This window comes from Pistacia vera, unplaced genomic scaffold, assembly GCF_008641045.1.
Source record: "Pistacia vera cultivar Batoury unplaced genomic scaffold, PisVer_v2 Contig142, whole genome shotgun sequence".
Lineage (NCBI taxonomy): Eukaryota > Viridiplantae > Streptophyta > Magnoliopsida > Sapindales > Anacardiaceae > Pistacia > Pistacia vera.
This window is the reverse complement of record NW_022195489.1, coordinates 1,402,944-1,424,127: the sequence shown is the minus strand read 5'-3', so window position 1 is coordinate 1,424,127 and position 21,184 is coordinate 1,402,944. Positions and strand designations below refer to the sequence as shown.

General features: G+C 36.2%; 2 protein-coding genes and 1 pseudogene across 2 annotated transcripts; 1 reads left to right on the top strand and 2 right to left on the bottom strand.

Annotated features, from left to right (window-relative positions):
* Positions 1–7,426: 7,426 nt before the first annotated feature.
* Positions 7,427–9,067, bottom strand: LOC116123437 (premnaspirodiene oxygenase-like). The gene is made up of 2 exons (XM_031409210.1): positions 8,177–9,067; positions 7,427–8,041 (listed from the first exon to the last, which is right to left on the bottom strand). The coding sequence occupies exons 1-2, from the start codon at positions 9,065–9,067 to the stop codon at positions 7,427–7,429; spliced, it is 1,506 nt and encodes a 501-aa protein (XP_031265070.1).
* A 1,838-nt stretch (positions 9,068–10,905) lies between these two features.
* LOC116123403 lies at positions 10,906–12,473 on the bottom strand (annotated as a pseudogene).
* A 2,224-nt stretch (positions 12,474–14,697) lies between these two features.
* On the top strand, positions 14,698–20,831 carry LOC116123402 (receptor-like protein 7). The gene is made up of 4 exons (XM_031409174.1): positions 14,698–14,785; positions 16,255–16,996; positions 17,065–17,266; positions 20,667–20,831. Exons 1-4 carry the CDS (start codon positions 14,698–14,700, stop codon positions 20,829–20,831), a joined length of 1,197 nt encoding a protein of 398 aa, XP_031265034.1.
* Positions 20,832–21,184: the final 353 nt, after the last annotated feature.

Genomic DNA, 21,184 nt, shown 5'->3' with positions numbered 1-21,184 from the left:
ACTTCCCCAAGCTGTAGTGCATAAAGGGTCCATATTTCTTAGCCAAACTCTCAGTCTGTGATGGGGTAGAGAGCCAGCAAGCTGGTGCAATTTCCATGAGAGGTAATTTCCATGGCCCTGGAGGTAGATGTAAATTTCTGTCACTGGTTTTGGATCTCTTCCCTATTTTATCACCATGAAGAGAAAACAAGAAAGGTGACAGGATTAAAAGGAAGGCAAAGGAGCTCCATGGGAAAACTATAGAGTATCAGTTTGGATTATCAGTAACTCGACCTTTTATGCTTTTTTGAGCTAAGAATTAGGTAGAGGCAACTACAGGATCAAGAATTCTAGTCATGGAAGAAAGTTGTTTAGAATTTAAGGATAATATTTTTGTCAACACTTGCGTCGTGTCTTCTATCTGATTTTCAACATACGGCAGCACCCCACATTTGAAAACAGAAAGAGAATTCAGGTTAAAATTTTCTGCTGACTTATTTTCTTCCTGCTTTCAACCATCCAAATTATTTATCGAAACAGGATAATTATGTAATATCTATTATAAGGAAAAAATGTTGTCATCAAAAATAGTTTCTTTCATAAAGACTTTTCTCATTTCTCAGTTGAAGATCAAAGTGAGTGACAGCTATTACAATGGGGAATTTTCAATGAAAATGCACAACAAATTGCTAGCAGAAGCTCCACAATGTCCAGACCAAATGACATTCCTGGATGCACCCTCCAACCGGAACAAAGCCCCCGATTTTTCAATTGCCCCTCAGTTAACAATGAGTTGTATTGATAGGTATAAATCCGTTAATTAAACACTTTCCAATTCTCTAGGAATTAACAGACAGCAGGATGCAGCCTCAAAGTCCTTTATAACTAGCTTCAGTAATTTCATTTCTTTGACGCTTGCTTCATCAATCTTCCCTTGCATTGTTCCAGCTTGTGCCTTCCCAGTACTTTATTATTCTTCATCATTTCACACTTTGTCCAGTCTAGTGTGACAGATGTCTCACTACCAGCAGCAAAATTCTCTGTTCCAGTACAGCCCTTTAATTTTAGAATGTAGTGCTTCTAAAGTTCAGATTATTGTAAACATATATTATACGCATCAACAATGTAGTGCTCTACTAAGTTCAGATTACTGTAAAATCTCTTGCTTCCTTTCGGGCTTATGCAACCGTTTAAGGGAGATATGGAATGGCGATAAGGTGCAAATCATCTGTTATGCTAAATCTATCTCAACCTAATCAATTCCACCAAACCACACAACATCACACACACACGAGGTGGAAAAGCAACCCCCGGCCGCCCAGCGCCCGACCCAACCGTGGCGGTTGTTGTTAATGGCTGGTGTCCTGACCCGCTCGTAACATTGGAGGCAGGTTAGGCCCGCCAATGTTAGGGAATGGTGGCCAACCCAGACCGCCAACCCTAACCCCGCGGGTTAGGCCGGGGTTGGGCCAGGTTAACCCTCTTTTTGATTTTTTTTTTTAATTTTGTTTGTTTTATTTTGTTTAAGTTTAAATGTTTAATTAACTTTTCAAATGAATAATTAACAATTTATATGAATAAATGTAATTGTTTTTAGTTAATTGTTAATTTCTTTTCAAATACAATAATTAAATTAAATTAATTTTTTTTTGTTAACATTCCAAATATTAATTCAATTTTAATACATTAAATTGTAATATAAGAATATTAAATTTATTCATTTATTAAAAATAAAATAAGAAATTACAATATATTGCCTTGTTAAAAACCTCACTAAGAAAAACCATAGGACAAAAACTTGATAGGAAAAAAGAGTTAATAATTGACAATTAATTACAATTTACAATTTACAAAACAACTAATTTTGGGGTTTACTAGCCTCTCTCATCCGTATCTCTATATTACAAAATTGAAATATTCTATTAAAGTATCGTCGACAACCTCGTATTGACCTTGATGGCACGACCGTTCCCAATCTGAAGACATGTGAGGACTTCAATATTTGTGGTGAAAGTTTAGTCCTCCTTTCATTTAAATCTTCACTTGATAAATGTTTGTTCGATGAGACGTTGAGACAGGAACAGGAAAACATCCAGGCAAGTCTTGATAATACCGGAAAAATACATTTCTGGCTCTCCAATATCTAAGAGATCATGTTGGCTCTCTGTTGTGGATCTACTGGTAACATTTAGGGGTTGCCAAATATTGTTGAAGCTCATTACTCTGCGACTGCATGGAAGACATACATTAGTTTTTGTTGTTGGTGGAGCTTCTGAAGAGGAGGTGTCTTCGGATTCGGGTCCTCTTGCCTATTCAGTGCACCCCAAGAGTAGAATCTTCATTTGTTTCTTCTATGCAGCTTCCCTGGATGTTTCGCCTCTTTGGCGTTCCCATACCTGTTTCATACTGGAAATATACTTCGAAAAGTGTATTTTTTACCTCTCCTATTTGATGGCATATATTTGTTTGTAAATTTTCACATAAATTGTCAAAACCATTTTCTAGACCTCTAATTTAATTTAGGATCAAATATAGCACTAAACATAAAGAAAAGAATGGGTTCCCAATATTAGAAAAAAAAAATTCTATTGCCTTTATGTGTGCATTAAATTACATTGTCTTTGTTTTTTATAAAAACTCGAAAATTTTTATAATTTGTATGTATTACCAATGACTAGTAGAATAATACACACAGAAAGTTGTAAAGTGGATTGGTAAAAAGTTTTAAGAAAAGAATGAAATACTTTAGCTTTTTGCCAATCATTTTCTACCAAATATGAGGACCTCTATTATTTGCTACAAAATAACTAATTATATTAGCATAAGGTAAACATGAATCAAGCATTATAGTACTATTCCATCTAACATGCATGTCTATTGCAAAGTTCTAGGAGACATATTTGTTTTATACAAGCGTCTTGAATTCAAATTTCTTTTATTACTACTAGTAATCCAAGCAAACAATCTCTAATTCTATTATATTTTCTTTAATTGTTTTCATACCACTTTTCACAATTAATTATAACATGGTATGCACAACGTTGGTGAAAAAACTTCAAATTGTTATATAAAGGATAATTACTTTGAAAATAATTTATAGCTTTACTATTAGAACTTGCATTATCTAAAGTTAAACTTATGACTTTACTAACAAAATTAATCTTCTAAAACTTCAACAATTTTATATAAATTTGTTCACCACATGATCAACATCCATTAATCTAAATCCTAATAAAGATTATTTAATTTACATTCATTTCAAAATATGACTAGTCACACAAATATAATCTTGTTTAGCTCTACCACTCAATATCTGAGTTAGAGCCACACTAACAGACAAGTATGTATTTTATTTTTTAATTCAATTTCTTTTTTAAACAATTTTATTATCATTTCTAGTTGCATTTTAGAATAACTTTTAATCATGAAAAATGAATTTTGAACAAATCTTTCAAATATTTATCTTCAGCCATATTAATAGGTTGATCAATTGCAGCAATATATAAAGCTAATTGTTCCCTATATACATCAGAATTATAACGTCAATTAGTACCCATATTAGTTATTTGAGTTTGATTGCTTTCTCTATTTCCATGTTGATTAATATGTTTATTAGCATGCCTTTTTAAAGTACTAGTACAATTACCTGAATCAGCTTTATAAATATTTCCACAGTATTTGCATCGCACTTTCTTGACTTGAACGCCATTTTCTGTCTTGTAAAACCTGTCAAAATGCGCCCAAACGTTTGATGTGTGTCTGTCTTCGCTTTCGACGACAGTTGATGATCCCGCCTTAGCTTGAGATGAAGTTGGACGAGCACGACGATTAAGAGGACGACTTCTAGAACCACTGGGAGCTGTTGGAATCGAGGGCATATTTTGAGGTGTATCGGATTCTGAGAATGGGAAAGAGGGATTATTTGAATCTCCTCCTGCATTTATGTTAGTAAAATCAGTGGGACTAGGACTAGGATATTAGTTTCCTTCATCATTGTAATTGATGGGAGAGAAATATCTATCCATTGTAGTTGAAAAAAAAAAATTGATATAGAAGAAATAAAAATTAAAGAAAGAGAATTAGAATATGGAATTTGGAATTTGGAATTTGAAAAATTGGAAATATGAATTAAAAATTGCAAAAACTAATAAAAATTAAAATACGAGCAAATTGATAACAAAGAGATTAAGAGAATAAATGAATAATTGATAGATTAGAGATTAGAGAATATGAAAGAATGAGAGAATTTGAGTTGTGAGAAAAATGTGAGAGTTTAGGGCCAATTTATAGAAGAAAAAAAAAGGAGAAAGAAAAATGACGAAAAAGACCCCTCCAACGGCTATATTTCAAGGGTAAAGGGGTAATTTGAAAAAAAAAATTTATTTTTTTTATTTTTTCCGCCAACCCGCCGGGTTGGCTGCTGTCAACCAGGCGGGTTGGCCGTTATTCCATAACAGTCAAGTCGCTGGGTTGACAACAGCCAACCCGCTGGGTTGATAACAGCCAACCCTGCGAGTTGGTGGGTCTCTTTTAAAAGAGACAAAACAACAACTCGCCAGGTTGCGGGTTGCCATTTTGCAACCCGGCCCATCCGGGGGTTGCTGCCTGGTTAGGGTCAAAGGTTCAACCCGCTTAGTTACGGGCCGAGTTAGGGTTGACCCGCCTAATCCGGCCCATTTGTTCCACCTCTACACACACATACATGAAACTTAAACATCAAAGAAAACGAGAACACCAAAGTTTTACCGTGGTTCACTTATTCCACTGGAATAAGCTACGTCCACGTTAAGCTCCAAGAATTTGGGGCTCGCTGCACCATAAGAATCAAGAACGTACAAGATTACAAGAGAGATCACTAATTTCCCCAAATCATTCACTCACAATAATCCCTCAAATCTGACTGTAACCCTAACCTTCAACTCACAATTACAAAGATTGTGACCCGATTATAATATTTGAGACTGCCTGAAGAACAAGCCCTAGCAGAGCAAATTAGACTGCAAAAGAGGAGTCGATTGAACTGTGCAATTCTGTCGATTAGTCTTGTTTTATAGATTGACTTGTGTGAGTGATGAGAACCGTCAGATCAGACTACTAAGCAATGGCTGAGATCAATTCTTGTAAGCCTCCAAAAACGATAGCGTGTAGGCAATCCAAATGACACCGTTTTTATGCTTTACTTAACATCATCTCTTATTCCAACTGCAATACCAAAGATCTCAGTCATGTCGAAATCCTCGTTCTTCATTTCATTGGGAAAGTTCCAATCAAAATGGTAAAGCAACCTCGCTAGTGGAAGCTCGACATTTGTCAGACCTAATGACATTCCAGTGCATATCCTCCTGCCAGCACCAAATGGGATGTATTAAAAATCAGTCCCCTTATAGTTAAAGAATGATTGAGGAACCTCTCTGGATTGAAGATTTCAGGTTCAATCCAATGACTTGTTTTCATGGGTATGTCAAATCCTTTAACCACACATCTTTGTCTACATTCTCTTGGAACTAAGAAAGGAGCAGGAGGACGTAATCTCAGAGTTTCTTTTCATGAACTAGCTTCAAGAATTTCATTTTATCAATATTGCCTTTTCTATTAAAGACTTCCCTCAGCTCAGCCTGTGCCTTCTCTAGCAGTCTCGTGTTTTTCATCAGTTCAGACATCACCCAATCAACAACTGTGGCTGCTGCCTCACCATCAGCACCAAATATGCCTGAAAAAATAATTTGTTTACATTTCTCAAAAATCAAACAAGTACAGAGATTATATTCTATTGCACACAATGTTATATAAGGACCAATTTCTGCTGACTTCATATCACTCATCTTAAACGTCTGGAGTTACAAGCCAAGTACTAAACAAAGTAAATGACAAACAAACATAATATTTCAAATGTTTGATTGCTGTTGGCATTGGATTTCAGTTCAGCTAGTGTTGAATGAAATTTTAAGAACGATCAAGAACATTGCAAAACAAGTAAGAATACTTACGAAGATCACTGCTTCTTTGAACTCTTAAAAGAACATCAACCAAATCTTCAGCTTCTTCACTCATGCCAATGTTTGATGTTTCCTGTCACGTCTTGTGTTCATTGATAATGTTTTCAATTATCCTATAAGCTTCTTGATGCAGCTTCTCCATTTGAGACTTAATTCCAGTGATTGATTAAAGAAATTCAATGGAAGGATACAGATCTGCAATATTAAAACCTCTGCCACTCTTGTAGTTTCACCAATAAGTGATACCAAATACTACATTCTCGGTAAGGTTAATTGGTGAGACTGCTTTTGGAGTAATCCAATTAACAAGATCAGACACCTCTTCCTCTCTTATTGATTGGAACGACATGACTCATTTCATAATAAAAAGCTCTGAAGTACAAATTTTTCGTACTTGTCTCCAGAAATCACCAAATGGTGAAAACACAATGCCAAATGAGTCATGAGCAAGGACTTTTGCTACAAAAATCTGAGGCCTTGATGCAAAAATTGCATCACGAGTTTTCATTACTTTTTTGGTGAATTCAGGCGAAGAAACAACAATAGTTGAAACTTCCCCTAGCTTCAGATGCATAAATGGTCCATATATCTTTGCCTAGTATCTTCTTCTGTGATAGGGTATATAGCCAACAAGCTGGTGCAAATTTCCGATGAAAGGTAATTTCCATGGCCCTGGAGGTAGATGTAAAGTTTTATCACTAGTTTCAGATCTCTTCCCTGTTCTCAGCACCATGAAGGGAGAGAAGAAAGGTGATAAGGATTGATAGAGTGGAGAAAGTGAGCTCCATGAGAAAAGTATAGATTAGAGAGGATTGGGTTCAGCTTTTCTGAATTAAGCATCCACAAATAAGATAGGTTTTATGATTTCCAGTAAGTTTAAAGCTTGACAGCAGATTTTCTTTTTGGTCACTTTCAAGATTATATAAAATTTCAAAACATTATTTTGTCCGTACTTCTAACTAGAAAACAGAGAAAAAAATCAGTGTTATCCTCCTCCTTTCAACAGCCACTGATTATTTATCTGAAACAATGAATAATTTTATAATAACAAAGGGCAAAATCAACATAATGTGGTCCATCTTTCCTGCAATTTGAACCCCATGGTCTTATTGTAGTTGTTCTGCAAATAAAATTTTATATATAATATAAATTTAAGCTGTGCATTCTCAAGATTAAGTACAAGATTTCTCCATTTGAAGTCAGATTCATAACATTTTGAGTCCATCAAGAAGTTATTTCTTCCAAGTCAAACTCTATTTTTTGAGTCAACAATTTCCAGATATACAAACAAAAAGAACTTGCATATTAATAGACCTGAAAGGCTTCCTGTACTCTGTAAAAATACAATGCTCACTGCAAAGCAATCATCTTGAAAATGACTTCTATTTGTAATTGCTGACAGATCAAAGTAAATTAACAGCTATTGCTTTCAATTGAGCCTATGCAAATGGCTATGGATGATAAGGAATTGGAATCAAGCAGAGATCATCTTTTCTTCTGACTGTCATACCGAAACACTCGGTCATGTCAAAATCATCATTCTTCATTCCTTTAGGGAGTTTCCAATCAAAATGATACAACAACATTGCAAGCGGAAGCTCCACGTTGGCCAGTCCAAAAGAGATTCCTGGGCACACCCTCCTACCGGAACCAAACGGGATGAACTCGAAATTTTTCCCCTTATAGTCAATAGAACAATCAAGAAACCTCTCTGGAATGAAGCTCTCAGGTTCAGTCCAATATTTTGGATCTCTTCCAATCGCCCACGCATTAACCATGAGTCTGGTTTTGATGGGTACGTCAAATCCATTAATCACACACGCTTCTCTACATTCCCTTGGAATTAACAAAGGAGCAGGAGGATGCAGCCTCAGAGTCTCTTTTATAACTAGCTTCAGGAATTTCATTTCTTCAATGCTTGCTTCGTCGATTTTCTTCCCTTTTCTTCTAAAGACTTCCCTCACCTCAGCTTGTGCCTTCTCCAGTATTTTTGTATTTTTCATCATTTCACACATCGCCCAATCTACAGTTGTGGCTGATGTCTCACTACCAGCACTAAAAATATCCTGAAAAGAAAATTTATTCACCAATCTGAGCCAAACCACATGCTATTCAAAAATTACTTGTATATTCTACTCGGCAATCAGGAGACAAAAATAAACACCAACTTAAGTTCATATATGAGAATTGAAAAAACATACCAAGATTACCGCTTTGATGTTCTCAGTAGTTAAGGGAAATTCAAGATCACCATGCTCTTGAACTTTCAAAAGAACATCAACCAGATCTTCATCTTCTTCACCAATTTTTAATGTTGCCTGACCCTTCTTGTGTTCATTTATAATGTTTTCAATTATCCTGTCAGTTTGTTTATGCATCTTCTCTAGTTTAGGCCTGATTCCACTCACAGATTCAAGAAATTTAATAGACGGAAACAGATCAGCAATGTTAAAACCTCCTGCAGCAACTGAGGCTTCTTTGATAATTGATATGAACAAGTCTTGATCTTTCCATTTGTTGCCAAAGGCAGCCCTGGAAGTGATACCATATGTTAGTGAGTGAACTTTTTCGGTAAGGTTGACTGGTGATCCTGCTTTTGAAGCAATCCAATCAACGAGAGTAGACACCTCCTCCTCTCTTATAAATCGGAAAGACAGGACTCGTTTTGTGCTTAAAAGCTCCAACGTGCAAATCTTTCGTAGCTGTCTCCAATAATCACCATATGGTGCAAAGGCAATATCAGTAGAACCATAAGACATGATATCTGGTGCTAGAATCCGAGGCCTTGATGCAAAGTTTACATCATGAGTTCTCATAACTTCTTTCGCGAATTCCGGAGAAGAGACAACAACCGCGGAAATTTCTCCAAGCTGTAGATGCATAAAGGGTCCATACTGCTTGGCCAAATCTCTCAGTCTATGATGCGGAAGAGAGCCAACAAGGTGGTGCAAACTTCCAATAAGAGGTAATTTCCATGGCCCTGGAGGCAAATGAAAAGTTCTGCCAAAAGTTTTGGATCTCTTCTTCAGGAACATGAAAACAAAGAAAAGAAAGGTCAGAAGCATTGAGAAGGTGGAGAATCCAAGCTCCATGATGAGAAAACTAAACTGAGGATTGGTTTTGAGAATTTTGAGTATTATTGGAACTTGATTTTTGTAACCTTATTTATGTCCTACTCTGAAGTAAGGATTAGCTTGAAACATCGACATTAAGTTTTGTTTTATATCCAATATTTTAATCTCTTGAAAGGATAGTTTTAGGAATTTGCACTCACCACCTTTCAGTGAATTGTAAAATCCTGAAAGCAGTATCTTTTTAACTTCACTTGCATGGTATCAGCCACCCGAATCTTCAGAAAGCCAGTCCCAGCTCTAGAATACAGACAAGAGAATTTATGAAAAGGACAGCCTCTGCCGACTAGTACTTTTTTTACACCACCCTAGCCACCGATCAGTTTCATTTAATTTACAAATATTGAGAGCCTTACAACTGATGGTCAAGTTCAGATCATACAAGTTATTACTGAACCTCCTTGGTATTAGGAGATTGCACCGCGAAAAACATACTTTCAAGATAAATAACATAAGAATAAAATCACACTACACACGGAGACATGATATTTACGTGGTTTGACATAACCCGTCTATATCCACGGATGAGAGAAATCCATTATAGTTTCATGAACACGATATACAAGAATACACAATACCATAAATCTGGTACAATTAACCAAGCGAAAACAAATTCTAGTTTCTAACCAGTACGTAGAGTGGAAGCGATCCTAGTTTCTAAGACACTCTTCTTATGGTATTTAATAACCTTTACATTAAATATTCTATGTTCTCATATTCTCTCATAAACTTGAATTAATTCTCACCCTATATTTATAAGTAGTATATGCGATATTCTTTTTTTAATAGGATTCCTATTGTAATTCCTAATAGGATTCCTAAATTATATTCATATTTATAATAGTATTCTTTATTAAATAGTTTTTTTAAATATATACAATTTCATATGAAACAAATAGAAAAGCGAACCATAAATATCCCAATACTTAGAAAGATTCAGGGAAGAAAAAGAAAATGTATAATGGTAACTTTGACGAGTATAATATGCCAAAATCCTTGGACCAAGTACTTGACAGTACTTACGAAACATAAATGCCTTGTCCTATGAATATATATTTGAGCGAGGTATTTGACGTTTTGTTATATATAATACTTTTAAATAGAAGAATTTGCAGATTGTAACACGTGGTAAGACGCCAACCACACTTGCCAGACTTGGGAAACTAGAAGCATATTAGGCTTCAGCTGCTTCAAGCGGTGCAAACAAATGCAGTGATGATAGTTATGCAGTGAGTTAGCATAACAACAAGGCTAACACTCAATTATACTTTTAGAATCGATAAGCAAGTTATAATCACAGAAAGTTAAATCATAAATTTTAAAGTAAAATCTAAATAATTATTTTATAATTTCCAAAAATGAATAAGATGTTTATATAAGGTGGTGACAGTCAACCCTAACAAGACTCCCAATAAATAAGGAAATAAAATCCAAATTAATTAAAAAAAGAAATCCTAAATAAAAATAGGAAAAAACGTTGGAAAACTTAAATGGCCCCGAGACACGCCAAAACAGTTTATTTTGAACCCAAAAACGACCTCCAACCGAGATACTAGGATGTCATATCATTGCACTCGAAACGAGTTTTCCGTTGATATATTATGGGCCCCGTAACTCCTCTTAGATCAAAAAATTATGGCTATTTCAAGTTGGTCTGCCTGTGTTTGGGCTTCTAACGCTCCACCCTTTCTAGGAATTCATCTGCTGGACTTTCTAAATCATATAGGTAAATGGAGTCAAGTAATAGCAAAAACAGGAAGAGATATTCTTTCCTGTCTTTGGTCTTTTTCTTATCAGATTTAAAACATAATCACCCTTAAAACATAAGAAATAGGAATCAGCCACAAATCATCTTTTCTTCGGACTGTCACACTAAAGGCCTCAGTCATGTCCAAATCATCATTCCTCATTCCATTGGGAAGTTTCCAGTCAAAATGATACAACAACATTGCGAGTGGAAGCTCAACATTTGCCATTCCATATGACATTCCTGGACAAATCCTCCTACCAGCCCCAAATGGGATGTATTCGAAATTTGTCCCCTTAAAGTCAATACAACAATCAAGAAACCTCTCCGGAGTAAAGCACTCAGGTTCACTCCAATATTCTGGATCTCTTCCAATCGCCCATGCATTAACAATGACTCTGGTTTTGATGGGTATGTCAAATCCATTAATCACACATCTCTCTCTACATTCTTCTGGTATTAACAAAGGAGCAGGAGGATGTAGTCTCAGAGTCTCTTTTATCACCTGCTTTAAGAATTTCATTTCCTCAATGCTAGTTTCATCGATCTTGCCTTTCCTATTAAAGACGTTCCTCACTTCAGCTTGTGCCTTCTCCAGCACTCTTGTATTTATTAGCATTTCAGACATTGCCCAATCTATAGTTGTGGCAGATGTTTCACCAGCAGCACCAAAAATGTCCTGAAATAAAACAGGGCATTGAGGTATGGAAAGTGATTTGGTTTGAATTTTACTTTTACCAATGGAATCATGAGAAAATTGCACAAGCAGGTAAGGTACTTACCAGGATAACTGCTTTGATGTTGTCGATAGTTGAGGGAAATTCAAGTTCGCCATGTTCTTGAACTTTCAAAAGAACATCAATCAGATCCTCAGCGTATTTTCTCAACAATTCTGTCAGCTTCTTTGTGCAACTTCTCTATTTTAGACTTGATGCCAGTAATTGATTGAAGCAATTCAATGGAAGGATACAGATCTGCAATATTGAAACCTGCCGCCAGTTGTGCGGTTTCATTGATTACTGATATGAGCAATTCCTGATCTTTGGATTTGTTGCCAAAGGCTGCCCTGGAATTGATGCCATATATTAATGAATAAACTTTATCCGTATGATTAATCAATTCTGATTCCGCATTTGAAGCAATCCAATTCATGAGACTGGACACCTCTTCCTCTCTTATCAATCGGAAAGACTGTACTCGTTTTGCTCTTAAAAGCTCCAACGTAAAAAAATTTCGTGGCTGCCTCCAATACTCATTATACGGTGAAAATACCATATCAGTAGAATCATAGGCCATGATTTTTGTTACCAGAATCTCAGACCTTGATGCAAAAGGTAACATCATGGGTTTTCATTACCTCTTTTGCATATTCCGGAGAAGAAATAATAACAGTGGAAACTTCGCCGAGCTGCAGGAGCATAAGGGGACCGTATTTCCTGGCCAAGTCTCTTTGTCTGTGATGGGCTGGTGCAAATTTCCAATTAGAGGTAATTTCAATGGCCCTGGAGGCAAATGTAAAGTTTTGTTACTGGTTTTGGATCTCTTCCCTATACTCAGCACCATGAAGAGAAAGAGAAAAAAGGTGAGAAGGATTGAGAAGGTGGACAATTCAAGGTCCATGAAAAAATTAGAGGTAGAGACTGTTAGATTTAGAGCTTTGTTGACCTTGATTTTAGTACTATTCAGAACTAATGATTAGCTGGAACCTGGAAGCATCTACCAGGATGGTTTTATTTACAATAATTACATTCTATGAAATAGTTGATGGAGTTTTTAATCATCACGTTTAGGATCATAACAAACTAATGGTAATATTTTAATTACATTTTGCAAATAAGCTGTACGAATCTCCAGATAGCTTGTCCCAACTCTGGGAAATAAAGAAAAAGCAGAGCACATGCAAAAGCTGCTAATTAACTGTCCTGGAAGCTGAAGAAATGAAGAAATAATTAATGAAGAGAAGACTAAGACCATGTATGGAAATTAAACACTGGTTAGTTGCTTCCATGTAGAAGCTTTGAACCTTTTTCAGATCCGTATTTTCTGGAAATTGAACACCAGAATAATGCTATAGTACTTCCACACTTATAAAAGTATGTTGATCATTCCAAATTAATTTCTAAATATGAATGCTTTGTTAGGAAGTTGATAAACCTAATTTACAGCATAAATTTGGAATAAGAGAACCAAGTGTGAAAACAATAATAATGAAATAACGGACACGAGATTTTTGTGGTAAAACCATCAATTGATTATGAGAGAAACATCCCCTAGGCAAAGACACACAATAACAAAGCAGGAAAGTAAGGAGGACACACAATTTACCCTGATTTGTTCTCAATATAGGAACTACTTCTAACATTCAAGATAGAGAAGATTTTATTGAGTCTTAGTAATCTGCAGAAATACAATAGTAGTGACGATAGTTCACTCTTTCTCTCCTCTCTCTCAATATTTTGTCACATTAGGTTTTTTCCTATCACAAAATGCATATAATAGTAAATCTTACCCCATTTTGACTACCCCGATCTAACTCGACCCAGGTCCAAATATTTGCAAAGCAATTTTAAACCCAATTACTAATTAGGCTTACCGTGAAGAGGGCATTGCCCCCTCATCCTGCCCACGAATGCATCGGCATAAGCCGATAATCTGTTAAGATCATGCAAAGTATGAACCATATCCAACACTCTCATAAGTGAGGAAAGACAATTTGTGGAAATACAAAAGAAAGGAAAGGCTGGTGTATTTTGTATGTGTTTGGGTGGTGGATGTTGTGATAGAATCGGAGAAATGAATCATGGTATGTATAGGAAACCCTCCAAATCAATAGTAAATTTACCACATTCACATTTCTAAGGTCAAAAATTACAACCGTTAAATGCCTCCACATACTTTTTGGTCATAGTCTCTTGTCACCCCTAAGTTACCTAGCCCACTGACTTTTCTACTCAAAATTAATTATCATCACTACTTGTTTTCAACCATCCAAATCTTGTGTCAAAGATTCTAAGCTAATTAATTATCATGCCCAAATCCTTTGTTCAACGATTGTAGGCCAAGTAATTACCAAGCATGCTTTTAAGGTCAACAAATGAGGCATTTGGTAGGCAGGATGACATTTAAAAATTCATTTTTCAAGATTGAGCCTATGCAACAGGCCATGGATGATGGTAATTTATTTATTATTACATCCATTCAGAAGCAGCTGGAGCAATTTTTATGATTCCCTAAATCACAGAGTTTTCTGAATAATTGAAAACCTTAGGAACATAGTATTATTTACCCTTTTTCTTCCAGCACGGTTATGCAGCTGTTGAAGGATGATAAGGAACAGGAATGATGTAAAGATCCTTTTTCCTTCTTACTGCTGAACCAAATTTCTCTGTCATATCCAAATCTTCAGGTTTCATTCATTTGGAAGTTTCCAATCAAAATGATATAATAACATTGCTAGGGGAAGCTCAGTGTCAGGAAGACCAAATGACATTCCTGGACACATTCCCCTACCAGGACCAAATATTTGTTCAAAATTAGTCCGCTTAAAGTCAACAGAACAATCCAGAAACCTCTCTAGACTAAAGCTCTCAGGTTCACTCAATATTTTGGATCTCTTCCATTAATCACACATCTCTCACCACATTCTCTTGGAATCAATAAAGGAACAGCAGAATGCAGTCTCAGAGTCTCTTTTATCACTAACTTTAAGAATTTCATTTCATCAATGCCGGCTTCATCGATTTTGCCTTTTCTATTAAACACTTCCCTCACCTCAGCTTGTGCCTTTTCCATCACTTTTTTATTTTTCATCATTTCAGCCGTCGCCAGTTTACAGTTATAGCAGATGTCTCACTACCAGCACCAAAAATTTCCTGAAGATAAGAGCAAAGTGACTCCAATTATACCACCAATGAAGAACAACCATGAACATAGTAATTAAAGAATTGAAAGTATTTACTTTAATTTCGAACCACAGGAGTATGATCTATAACCTTCTAGGAGGTTTTAGGAAATATCTCCTAGACTCTATTGAATAGAAGTCTATATTTCAAGTCTGAAACAAATGACTCAAGCCCTAAACACTTGTAAGATAATTTCTTTAACAGATAGGAGTATCTCATCTCATTACAGCTCAATCCAATATTATTATTGCAGTCAATCTCAATATGCAATTCTGCTTATGTTCCTGGCTATACTACCTTAAAAGAAATTAACTATTTTTAAGAGTAATCTATCGATATATGCACTACAGATTTTCTGGCCAAAGTCATCACAGTAGTATAAAGAAATTAAGGATGAAGTCAACCGAAACTGGATGCCAAATTACGGATGGAGGAATCATCTTGTCGGCCAGTCTTCACTGCGCTTGAGCCTAAGTTTTAATGCGCTAGAAAGAATATTGTAACAAAGTATAGAAAATACAATAGTCTCTTGTATCATCATGAACATGGATGATCAATAACTGGTCTTCGTGGGTAAGTGAGAATTTCAAGAATGCATTGACCAAATAAGTCGTTGCTCAAGTCACGAGATGATGCGCTGAGTGGAACCAGCAATTATTTTTCTCATATTAAGTTTTCCTATTGGCATAATAAATAATCCCTCTATTATCAAATCAATTAAAAATTATATGAAAAAGCATGATGATAAATATTGTATCATCTTTCATGACCCATTTTCCCTAAAATTGATTATCAGATAATTAGTGCTTTCACTTTCTATAACCAGTAGTTTTCCCATGTTCATGGATTATAGTGCTAAGCGGCACCGTGGATTACCACCAATTTAACACAAATGGAATAGCATAAATAACAACCACTGAGTGATCTGATGATGAAAGAGTAAAAGAGGTTCCATGAGCTCTTGAATTCAAGTCCCCCCAGACACTAATAAAGATGACTACTGGGGCTCTCACCCGATCGACAATTCTAGGGTTTAGGGGATTAGTTGAGGTGCACACAAGCTTGCTCAATAATCTCCGGTGATTAAAACAATAATTGGAGATAGTCAAGGTCTAATATTGGTGTTAACGCTTTGGGTATAACTACACCTTCAAAGAGCATCAAAATCCTGAAAGACTATTTTGTTTGCAAGGAGTTTTTATATATACATTTATTTCACATTCATTTCTCCTCAACAAAGATATTCGAATTATCTTTTCTTTCATTTCTGAGAAAGAAAAATATGTGGGGTTTGCCGTGGAAATATCTAGTCCTCTGCCTCCTCTTCTTATTTTTGCATCTACAAGCTATTTTCTCAGTTACTTCTAACTGTTCTTCTCCATCACCACAACTTTGCTCTTCTAACCAAAGTTTTGTGTTACTTCATTTCAAGAATGCCTTTTTAATTCACAACTCTGCCTCTATTCACTGCAGTAATTTTGATTCTTTTTCTAAAACAGAGTCTTGGAAGCTGGGTAGTGATTGCTGCTCCTGGGATGGGGTCACTTGTGATCGATTAACAGGTCATGTGATCGGTCTCGACCTTAGTTCTAGTCAGCTGATTGGCAAAATCCATGTCAACAGTAGCATCTTCCTTCTTCATCATATCCGGAGCCTCAATCTTGCTTGTTATGATTTCATGTTTTCCGAAATCTCTTCCAATTTTGCACAGTTCACAAAATTGATACATCTTAACCTTTCTTCATCTAATTTCTCTGGATTAGTTCCAAGTGAAATTTCTCACCTCTCCAAGCTGGGTTCACTTGATCTCTCTGACAATAATGCTGGTCACGGACTGGAAATTGGCCAACATTGTTTTAATAAGATCTTGCAAAACCTCACAGAAGTAAGATATCTTCTTCTTGACAATGTGAACATGTCTTCTGTTGTGCCCGGTTTCTTGGTGAATTTCTCTTCTTTGATATCTCTGAGTCTTAGTAATACTCAGCTGCGACACGAGTTCCCGAATGGTGTTTTCCGCCTTCCATTTCTTCAGCAGCTAAGTTTGTCTAGAAACGGAGGTCTCATAGGCAATTTACCAGAGTCTAACTGGAGCAGTCCCTTGAGGTTGTTAGATCAATCTTTAACAAAATTTTCAGGAATATTACCTGAAACAATCGGAGATCTTATACACTTGAATGTGTTAGATTTTCTTATTGCAAATTCACGGATTCAATTCCAAGATCATTTGGAACCTCACAGGTATCACCATTTTGGATTTGACATTCAACAATTTTACTGGCCAAGTCCTAATTGGTATCTAACCTCAGGAAGCTCACTCGTCTATCATTTGCACACAACAGTTTTTCCGGACAATTTCCAGATGTTTTGGGCAACCTCAGCAAAGTGATTGAAATATATCTCTTTGATAACAATTTTAGTGGTCAACTGCCATTATCAGCATTCAATCTCACTCAGGTTTCTCATTTACACTTTTCACACAATGAATTTGTGGGTCATCTTCCTTATCAAGTAAGTGGCCATTCATCTCTATCCATTCTCAAATTATCTAATAATTTTCTGATTGGAAGAGTGCCGTCTTGGTTGTTTATTTTGCCATCTTTGCAATATTTAGACCTTAGAAACAACAAGTTCACTGGTCCAATTCCGAATCCCATATTTCAACCTTTGAATCTTTCTTTACTTGATCTTTCATCAATAACCTCACTGGCATTGTTAGTCTGAACTTTTCAAAGTTCAAAAACCTGGAAGTTATGGATCTTTCAAATACAGTCTACTGTCACTAAGAACCCAAACCAACGTCAACTCTATGTTGCCCAGGCTCAAAGTTTTCGGATTCTCTTCCTGCAACATAACCGAATTCCCTGTTTCCTGAGAACCTCAACAGAATTGATGATTTTAGACCTTTCCTATAACAAAATTTCTGGTAGAATTTCCAACGGGAGACAGGGTCGTGGGTACAAATTGCAATATCTGGATCTTTCTCACAATTTGTTGACAATTTTCAGTATAGATCGGCAAAGATCTAAATTTCTTGATCTTCATTCCAACTTGCTTCAAGGACCCCTTTTGCTTCTACCACCTTCCAGGAAATGCTTCTCAGTTTCAAACAATAAATTGACAGGAGAGACCGCTTCATTGCCTTGTAGTTTGGGCACTATTGAGCATCTGAACTTGAGTAGGAGTCCACAATGTCTTGAAACCATGACAAGATCTTCCTACTGGATCTTACGATGAACAGTGCTTTGACAACTCTCAACTTAAATGCCAATCAGTTGGAGGGAACATTGCCACAATCTTTGGCTAAATGTAACAGCTTGGAAGTTCTAGACGTCGGAAATACAGGATTAATGATACATTTCCTTACTGGTTAGCCACTCTTCCAAAACTACAAGTTCTTATGTTGAGATCGAATAGTTTCACCGGTCATTCGCCATTTGAATACAAGATGTCCATTCCCAATGTTGCGAATACTTGATCTTCTCATAATAGATTCATTGGCAATTTGCCAACATCAATCTTAAAAATTTAAGGCTATGATGAACAGGGATATAGCAGTGGGGCAGCGCAATATATGGGCTCACATGGTCATATTATTCTACAGTTTTGACAGTGAAAGGAATTGATGTTGAAATGGTGAGAATCCTAACCATTTAACGATATGATTTGTCAAACAACCAATTCCAGGACGAATACCAGATATTGTTGGAAAGCTTAATTCACTCTTTTTTCTCAATTTTTCTCACAATTCCTAACCGGTCATATTCCATCATCATTTGGAAATTTAAGGAGCTTAAGCTTTAGATCTCTCTTCTAACAAGCTTGTAGGAGAAGTCCCTAGAGAATGACAAATTCACATTTCTTTCAATGTTAAATCTTTCAGACAACCAACTTGAGGGATCTATACCTCAAGGAAAGCATTTGATACATTTCAAAATGATTCTTATTTAGGAGGAAACTTGGGGTTGTGTGGATTCCATTGTCAAAAAATGTGTCATGAATGAAGTGCCTAAACCAATTTTGGTCTCGAAAGAACACAATGTCTTGAACAGGTTTGACTGGAAAATCAGTTTGATGGGATATGGATGTGGATTGGTGCTCGTTGGCCATGGGATTATTGTATTCTCAACAGGAAAACCACAGTGGTTTGTAAGGATGGTTGAAAGAGACCGACCCAAGAAAGCTAGGAGGCCAAACAGAAGATATGGATACAGAAGATAAGAAACTGGTAACTGAATTGCTGTCCAAGTTAATTTGGTGAGTGCTCCAATCTTCTTTATTAGAATAACTTCAAATGCATATATATTTTTTTTCCAACTAAGTTTGAGATATGTGGTACACTAACTTACATACTGAATTGTTAAACTCCCCTTCCTGTTCACTTTTCAGATTTACTTGTCGAGCTGAAATTCGCATCTGTCGGGTGATAGATCTGGCAATTCACAAACTGGTCATGTCAGTCATACATATAGCAATTCCATTTCATTGATCAGCATTATGCCAATTGGAATTCAAGTCATGGAAGCAGAAGATGCTTAATCTGTGAAATATTTAGACTTTCATATATATTTGTTATCCACAGAGATTGATTAATTAATGTTCAAAAAAAGGCTTTGATTAAGCTGAGTTTCTGTTTGTTTGTAGATTTTGAATTTTAATTTGAGATTAAGAAATAGTGCGGAAACTTAAATACCTTCATGCCAGTCTTTTGAATGCTAGATATGGATAACAGTGACCGTATATTATTCATGAAATAAATCCGAGCGGTTCAGGTGGGCAATGAGTTAATTTAATAGCTGTCTTGAATCTCTTGAAATCAAAGCAAGTGGGAACTCGGTTGTAACTGTTGGCATATATTTCCAAGCCACTTATCTTCTTTTTTCTAACGCCCCCAATCAGCTGCATTAACTACGGGGTCAAGTCTTTGTCGCAGAAGACCCAGACTTTCATCTTCTGAAATAACAAAAAGTCCTGCTATCTCAACCCAAACTAAACGGATAATCTTTCTGCGACTTTAGTCTTGACAGGTATTTGGCACCCGAAAATGTCACAGCTCTTCCTACATTTCTTGGAAGTAATAGAAGACCAGGAGGATGTAACTTACCCAACCGGCCCCAATAAAAGCAGGTCCCATGGTGGTCACCTCATGGAACATTTGCCCAAGAGAGGCGTTTACTTGACAAAAAGCATTCTATGACAAGTGAAACTAAATTATATTTCCAACTAAATATAGCGAATGTATACATCTTGAGTTGGGGCAGGATTATTGTAGTTTATGGCCCTACAATTACGTGTTGAAAACTCTTAGTTGACCGAAATAAGTCTTTGCCGTCAGGCTCCGAGAAAAAGACTACTGACTAAAAACAACGTGTTGTTTTTTATATATTTTTTCTTCTCAAATTAGAATTTTTTTTTTTGGTAAATCCTCCTTTTTATGACAGATTTTTTTTTGTTCTGTTGATTACAAAAACTTACATTACCGTATTAAAGAAGGTGATAGTCACTCACCATGTAGTAGGCAACAAGCTTATTGATAAAATGGATTTGAGTAGAACTCAACTCCAAAAACTAGTTCAAAGAGAGAGAGCCCTGTGTAGTAGGAACAATCTAGTTGATAAGTGGCGTGTAGGAGAGAGCCCACTTATGGCGATGTGGGACAAATTCAACTTTAACTACTTAGTTGGACCCCACTTGCATGTGTAAATAAATGCATAAAAGGAAGGAAGAAAATGCAGAGGATGTGTGTATATTATCTACATGTTCATATTCATTTTCCCATATCCAAAATTTGCTTTTGCTCTTCTTGGAAGAAAAAGAGTGGGGTTTATTATCCAGTCCTCTGCCTCTTCTTCTTGCTCTTCCATCTTCAAGTTATTTCTCATCCTCTTTTAACTCTTCTTCTCCATTACAGAAACTCTGCTCTCCTGAACAAAGCTCTGCCTTCTCCGTTTCAAGAAACTTTACCATTAATGAGTATTCAAGTTTTCTAAGACAGATTCCTGGAAAGAGGGTAGTGATTGCTGCACTTGGGATGGGGTTACTTGTGATAGGTTCACCGTCATGTGATTGGACTTGACTTAAGTTTCTGTGGACTTATTGGTCCTATCAACGACAGTAGCAGCCTCTTCAACCTGCACCATCTCCAGAAGCTAATCAGCTGACAATATTTTCGATCATCCACCATCTCACCCAAGTTTGGTCAGTTCACCAAATTGACACTCTGAACCTTCTTCATCAATTTCTATGGCCTAGTTCCAACCGAAATTTCACTTATCTAAGCTTGTTTTGCTTCACCTTTCTTCTGACTTTGATTATCTGAAACTGCGTCAACAAGGTTTTAAAAACCTCTTGCAAAACCTGACAGAACTAAGATATCTTCATCTGGAGAATGTCGACATGTCTTCTGTTGCAGTTGGTTCTTTTGTAAAC

Bases quoted from the DNA above. Each gene is read 5' to 3' on its own strand.
- LOC116123402 (XM_031409174.1), top strand. From the start codon at position 14,698: ATGTCTCACTACCAGCACCAAAAATTTCCTGAAGATAAGAGCAAAGTG. The intron at 14,786-16,254 runs GTAATTAAAGAA...TTTCTAAAACAG, and splicing joins GAAGAACAACCATGAACATA to AGTCTTGGAAGCTGGGTAGT. The intron at 17,267-20,666 runs GTAAGTGGCCAT...TCTCCATTACAG, and splicing joins TGGGTCATCTTCCTTATCAA to AAACTCTGCTCTCCTGAACA.
- LOC116123437 (XM_031409210.1), bottom strand. From the start codon at position 9,067: ATGGAGCTTGGATTCTCCACCTTCTCAATGCTTCTGACCTTTCTTTTC. The intron at 8,042-8,176 runs GTATGTTTTTTC...TTTTCTTTTCAG, and splicing joins ACATCAAAGCGGTAATCTTG to GATATTTTTAGTGCTGGTAG.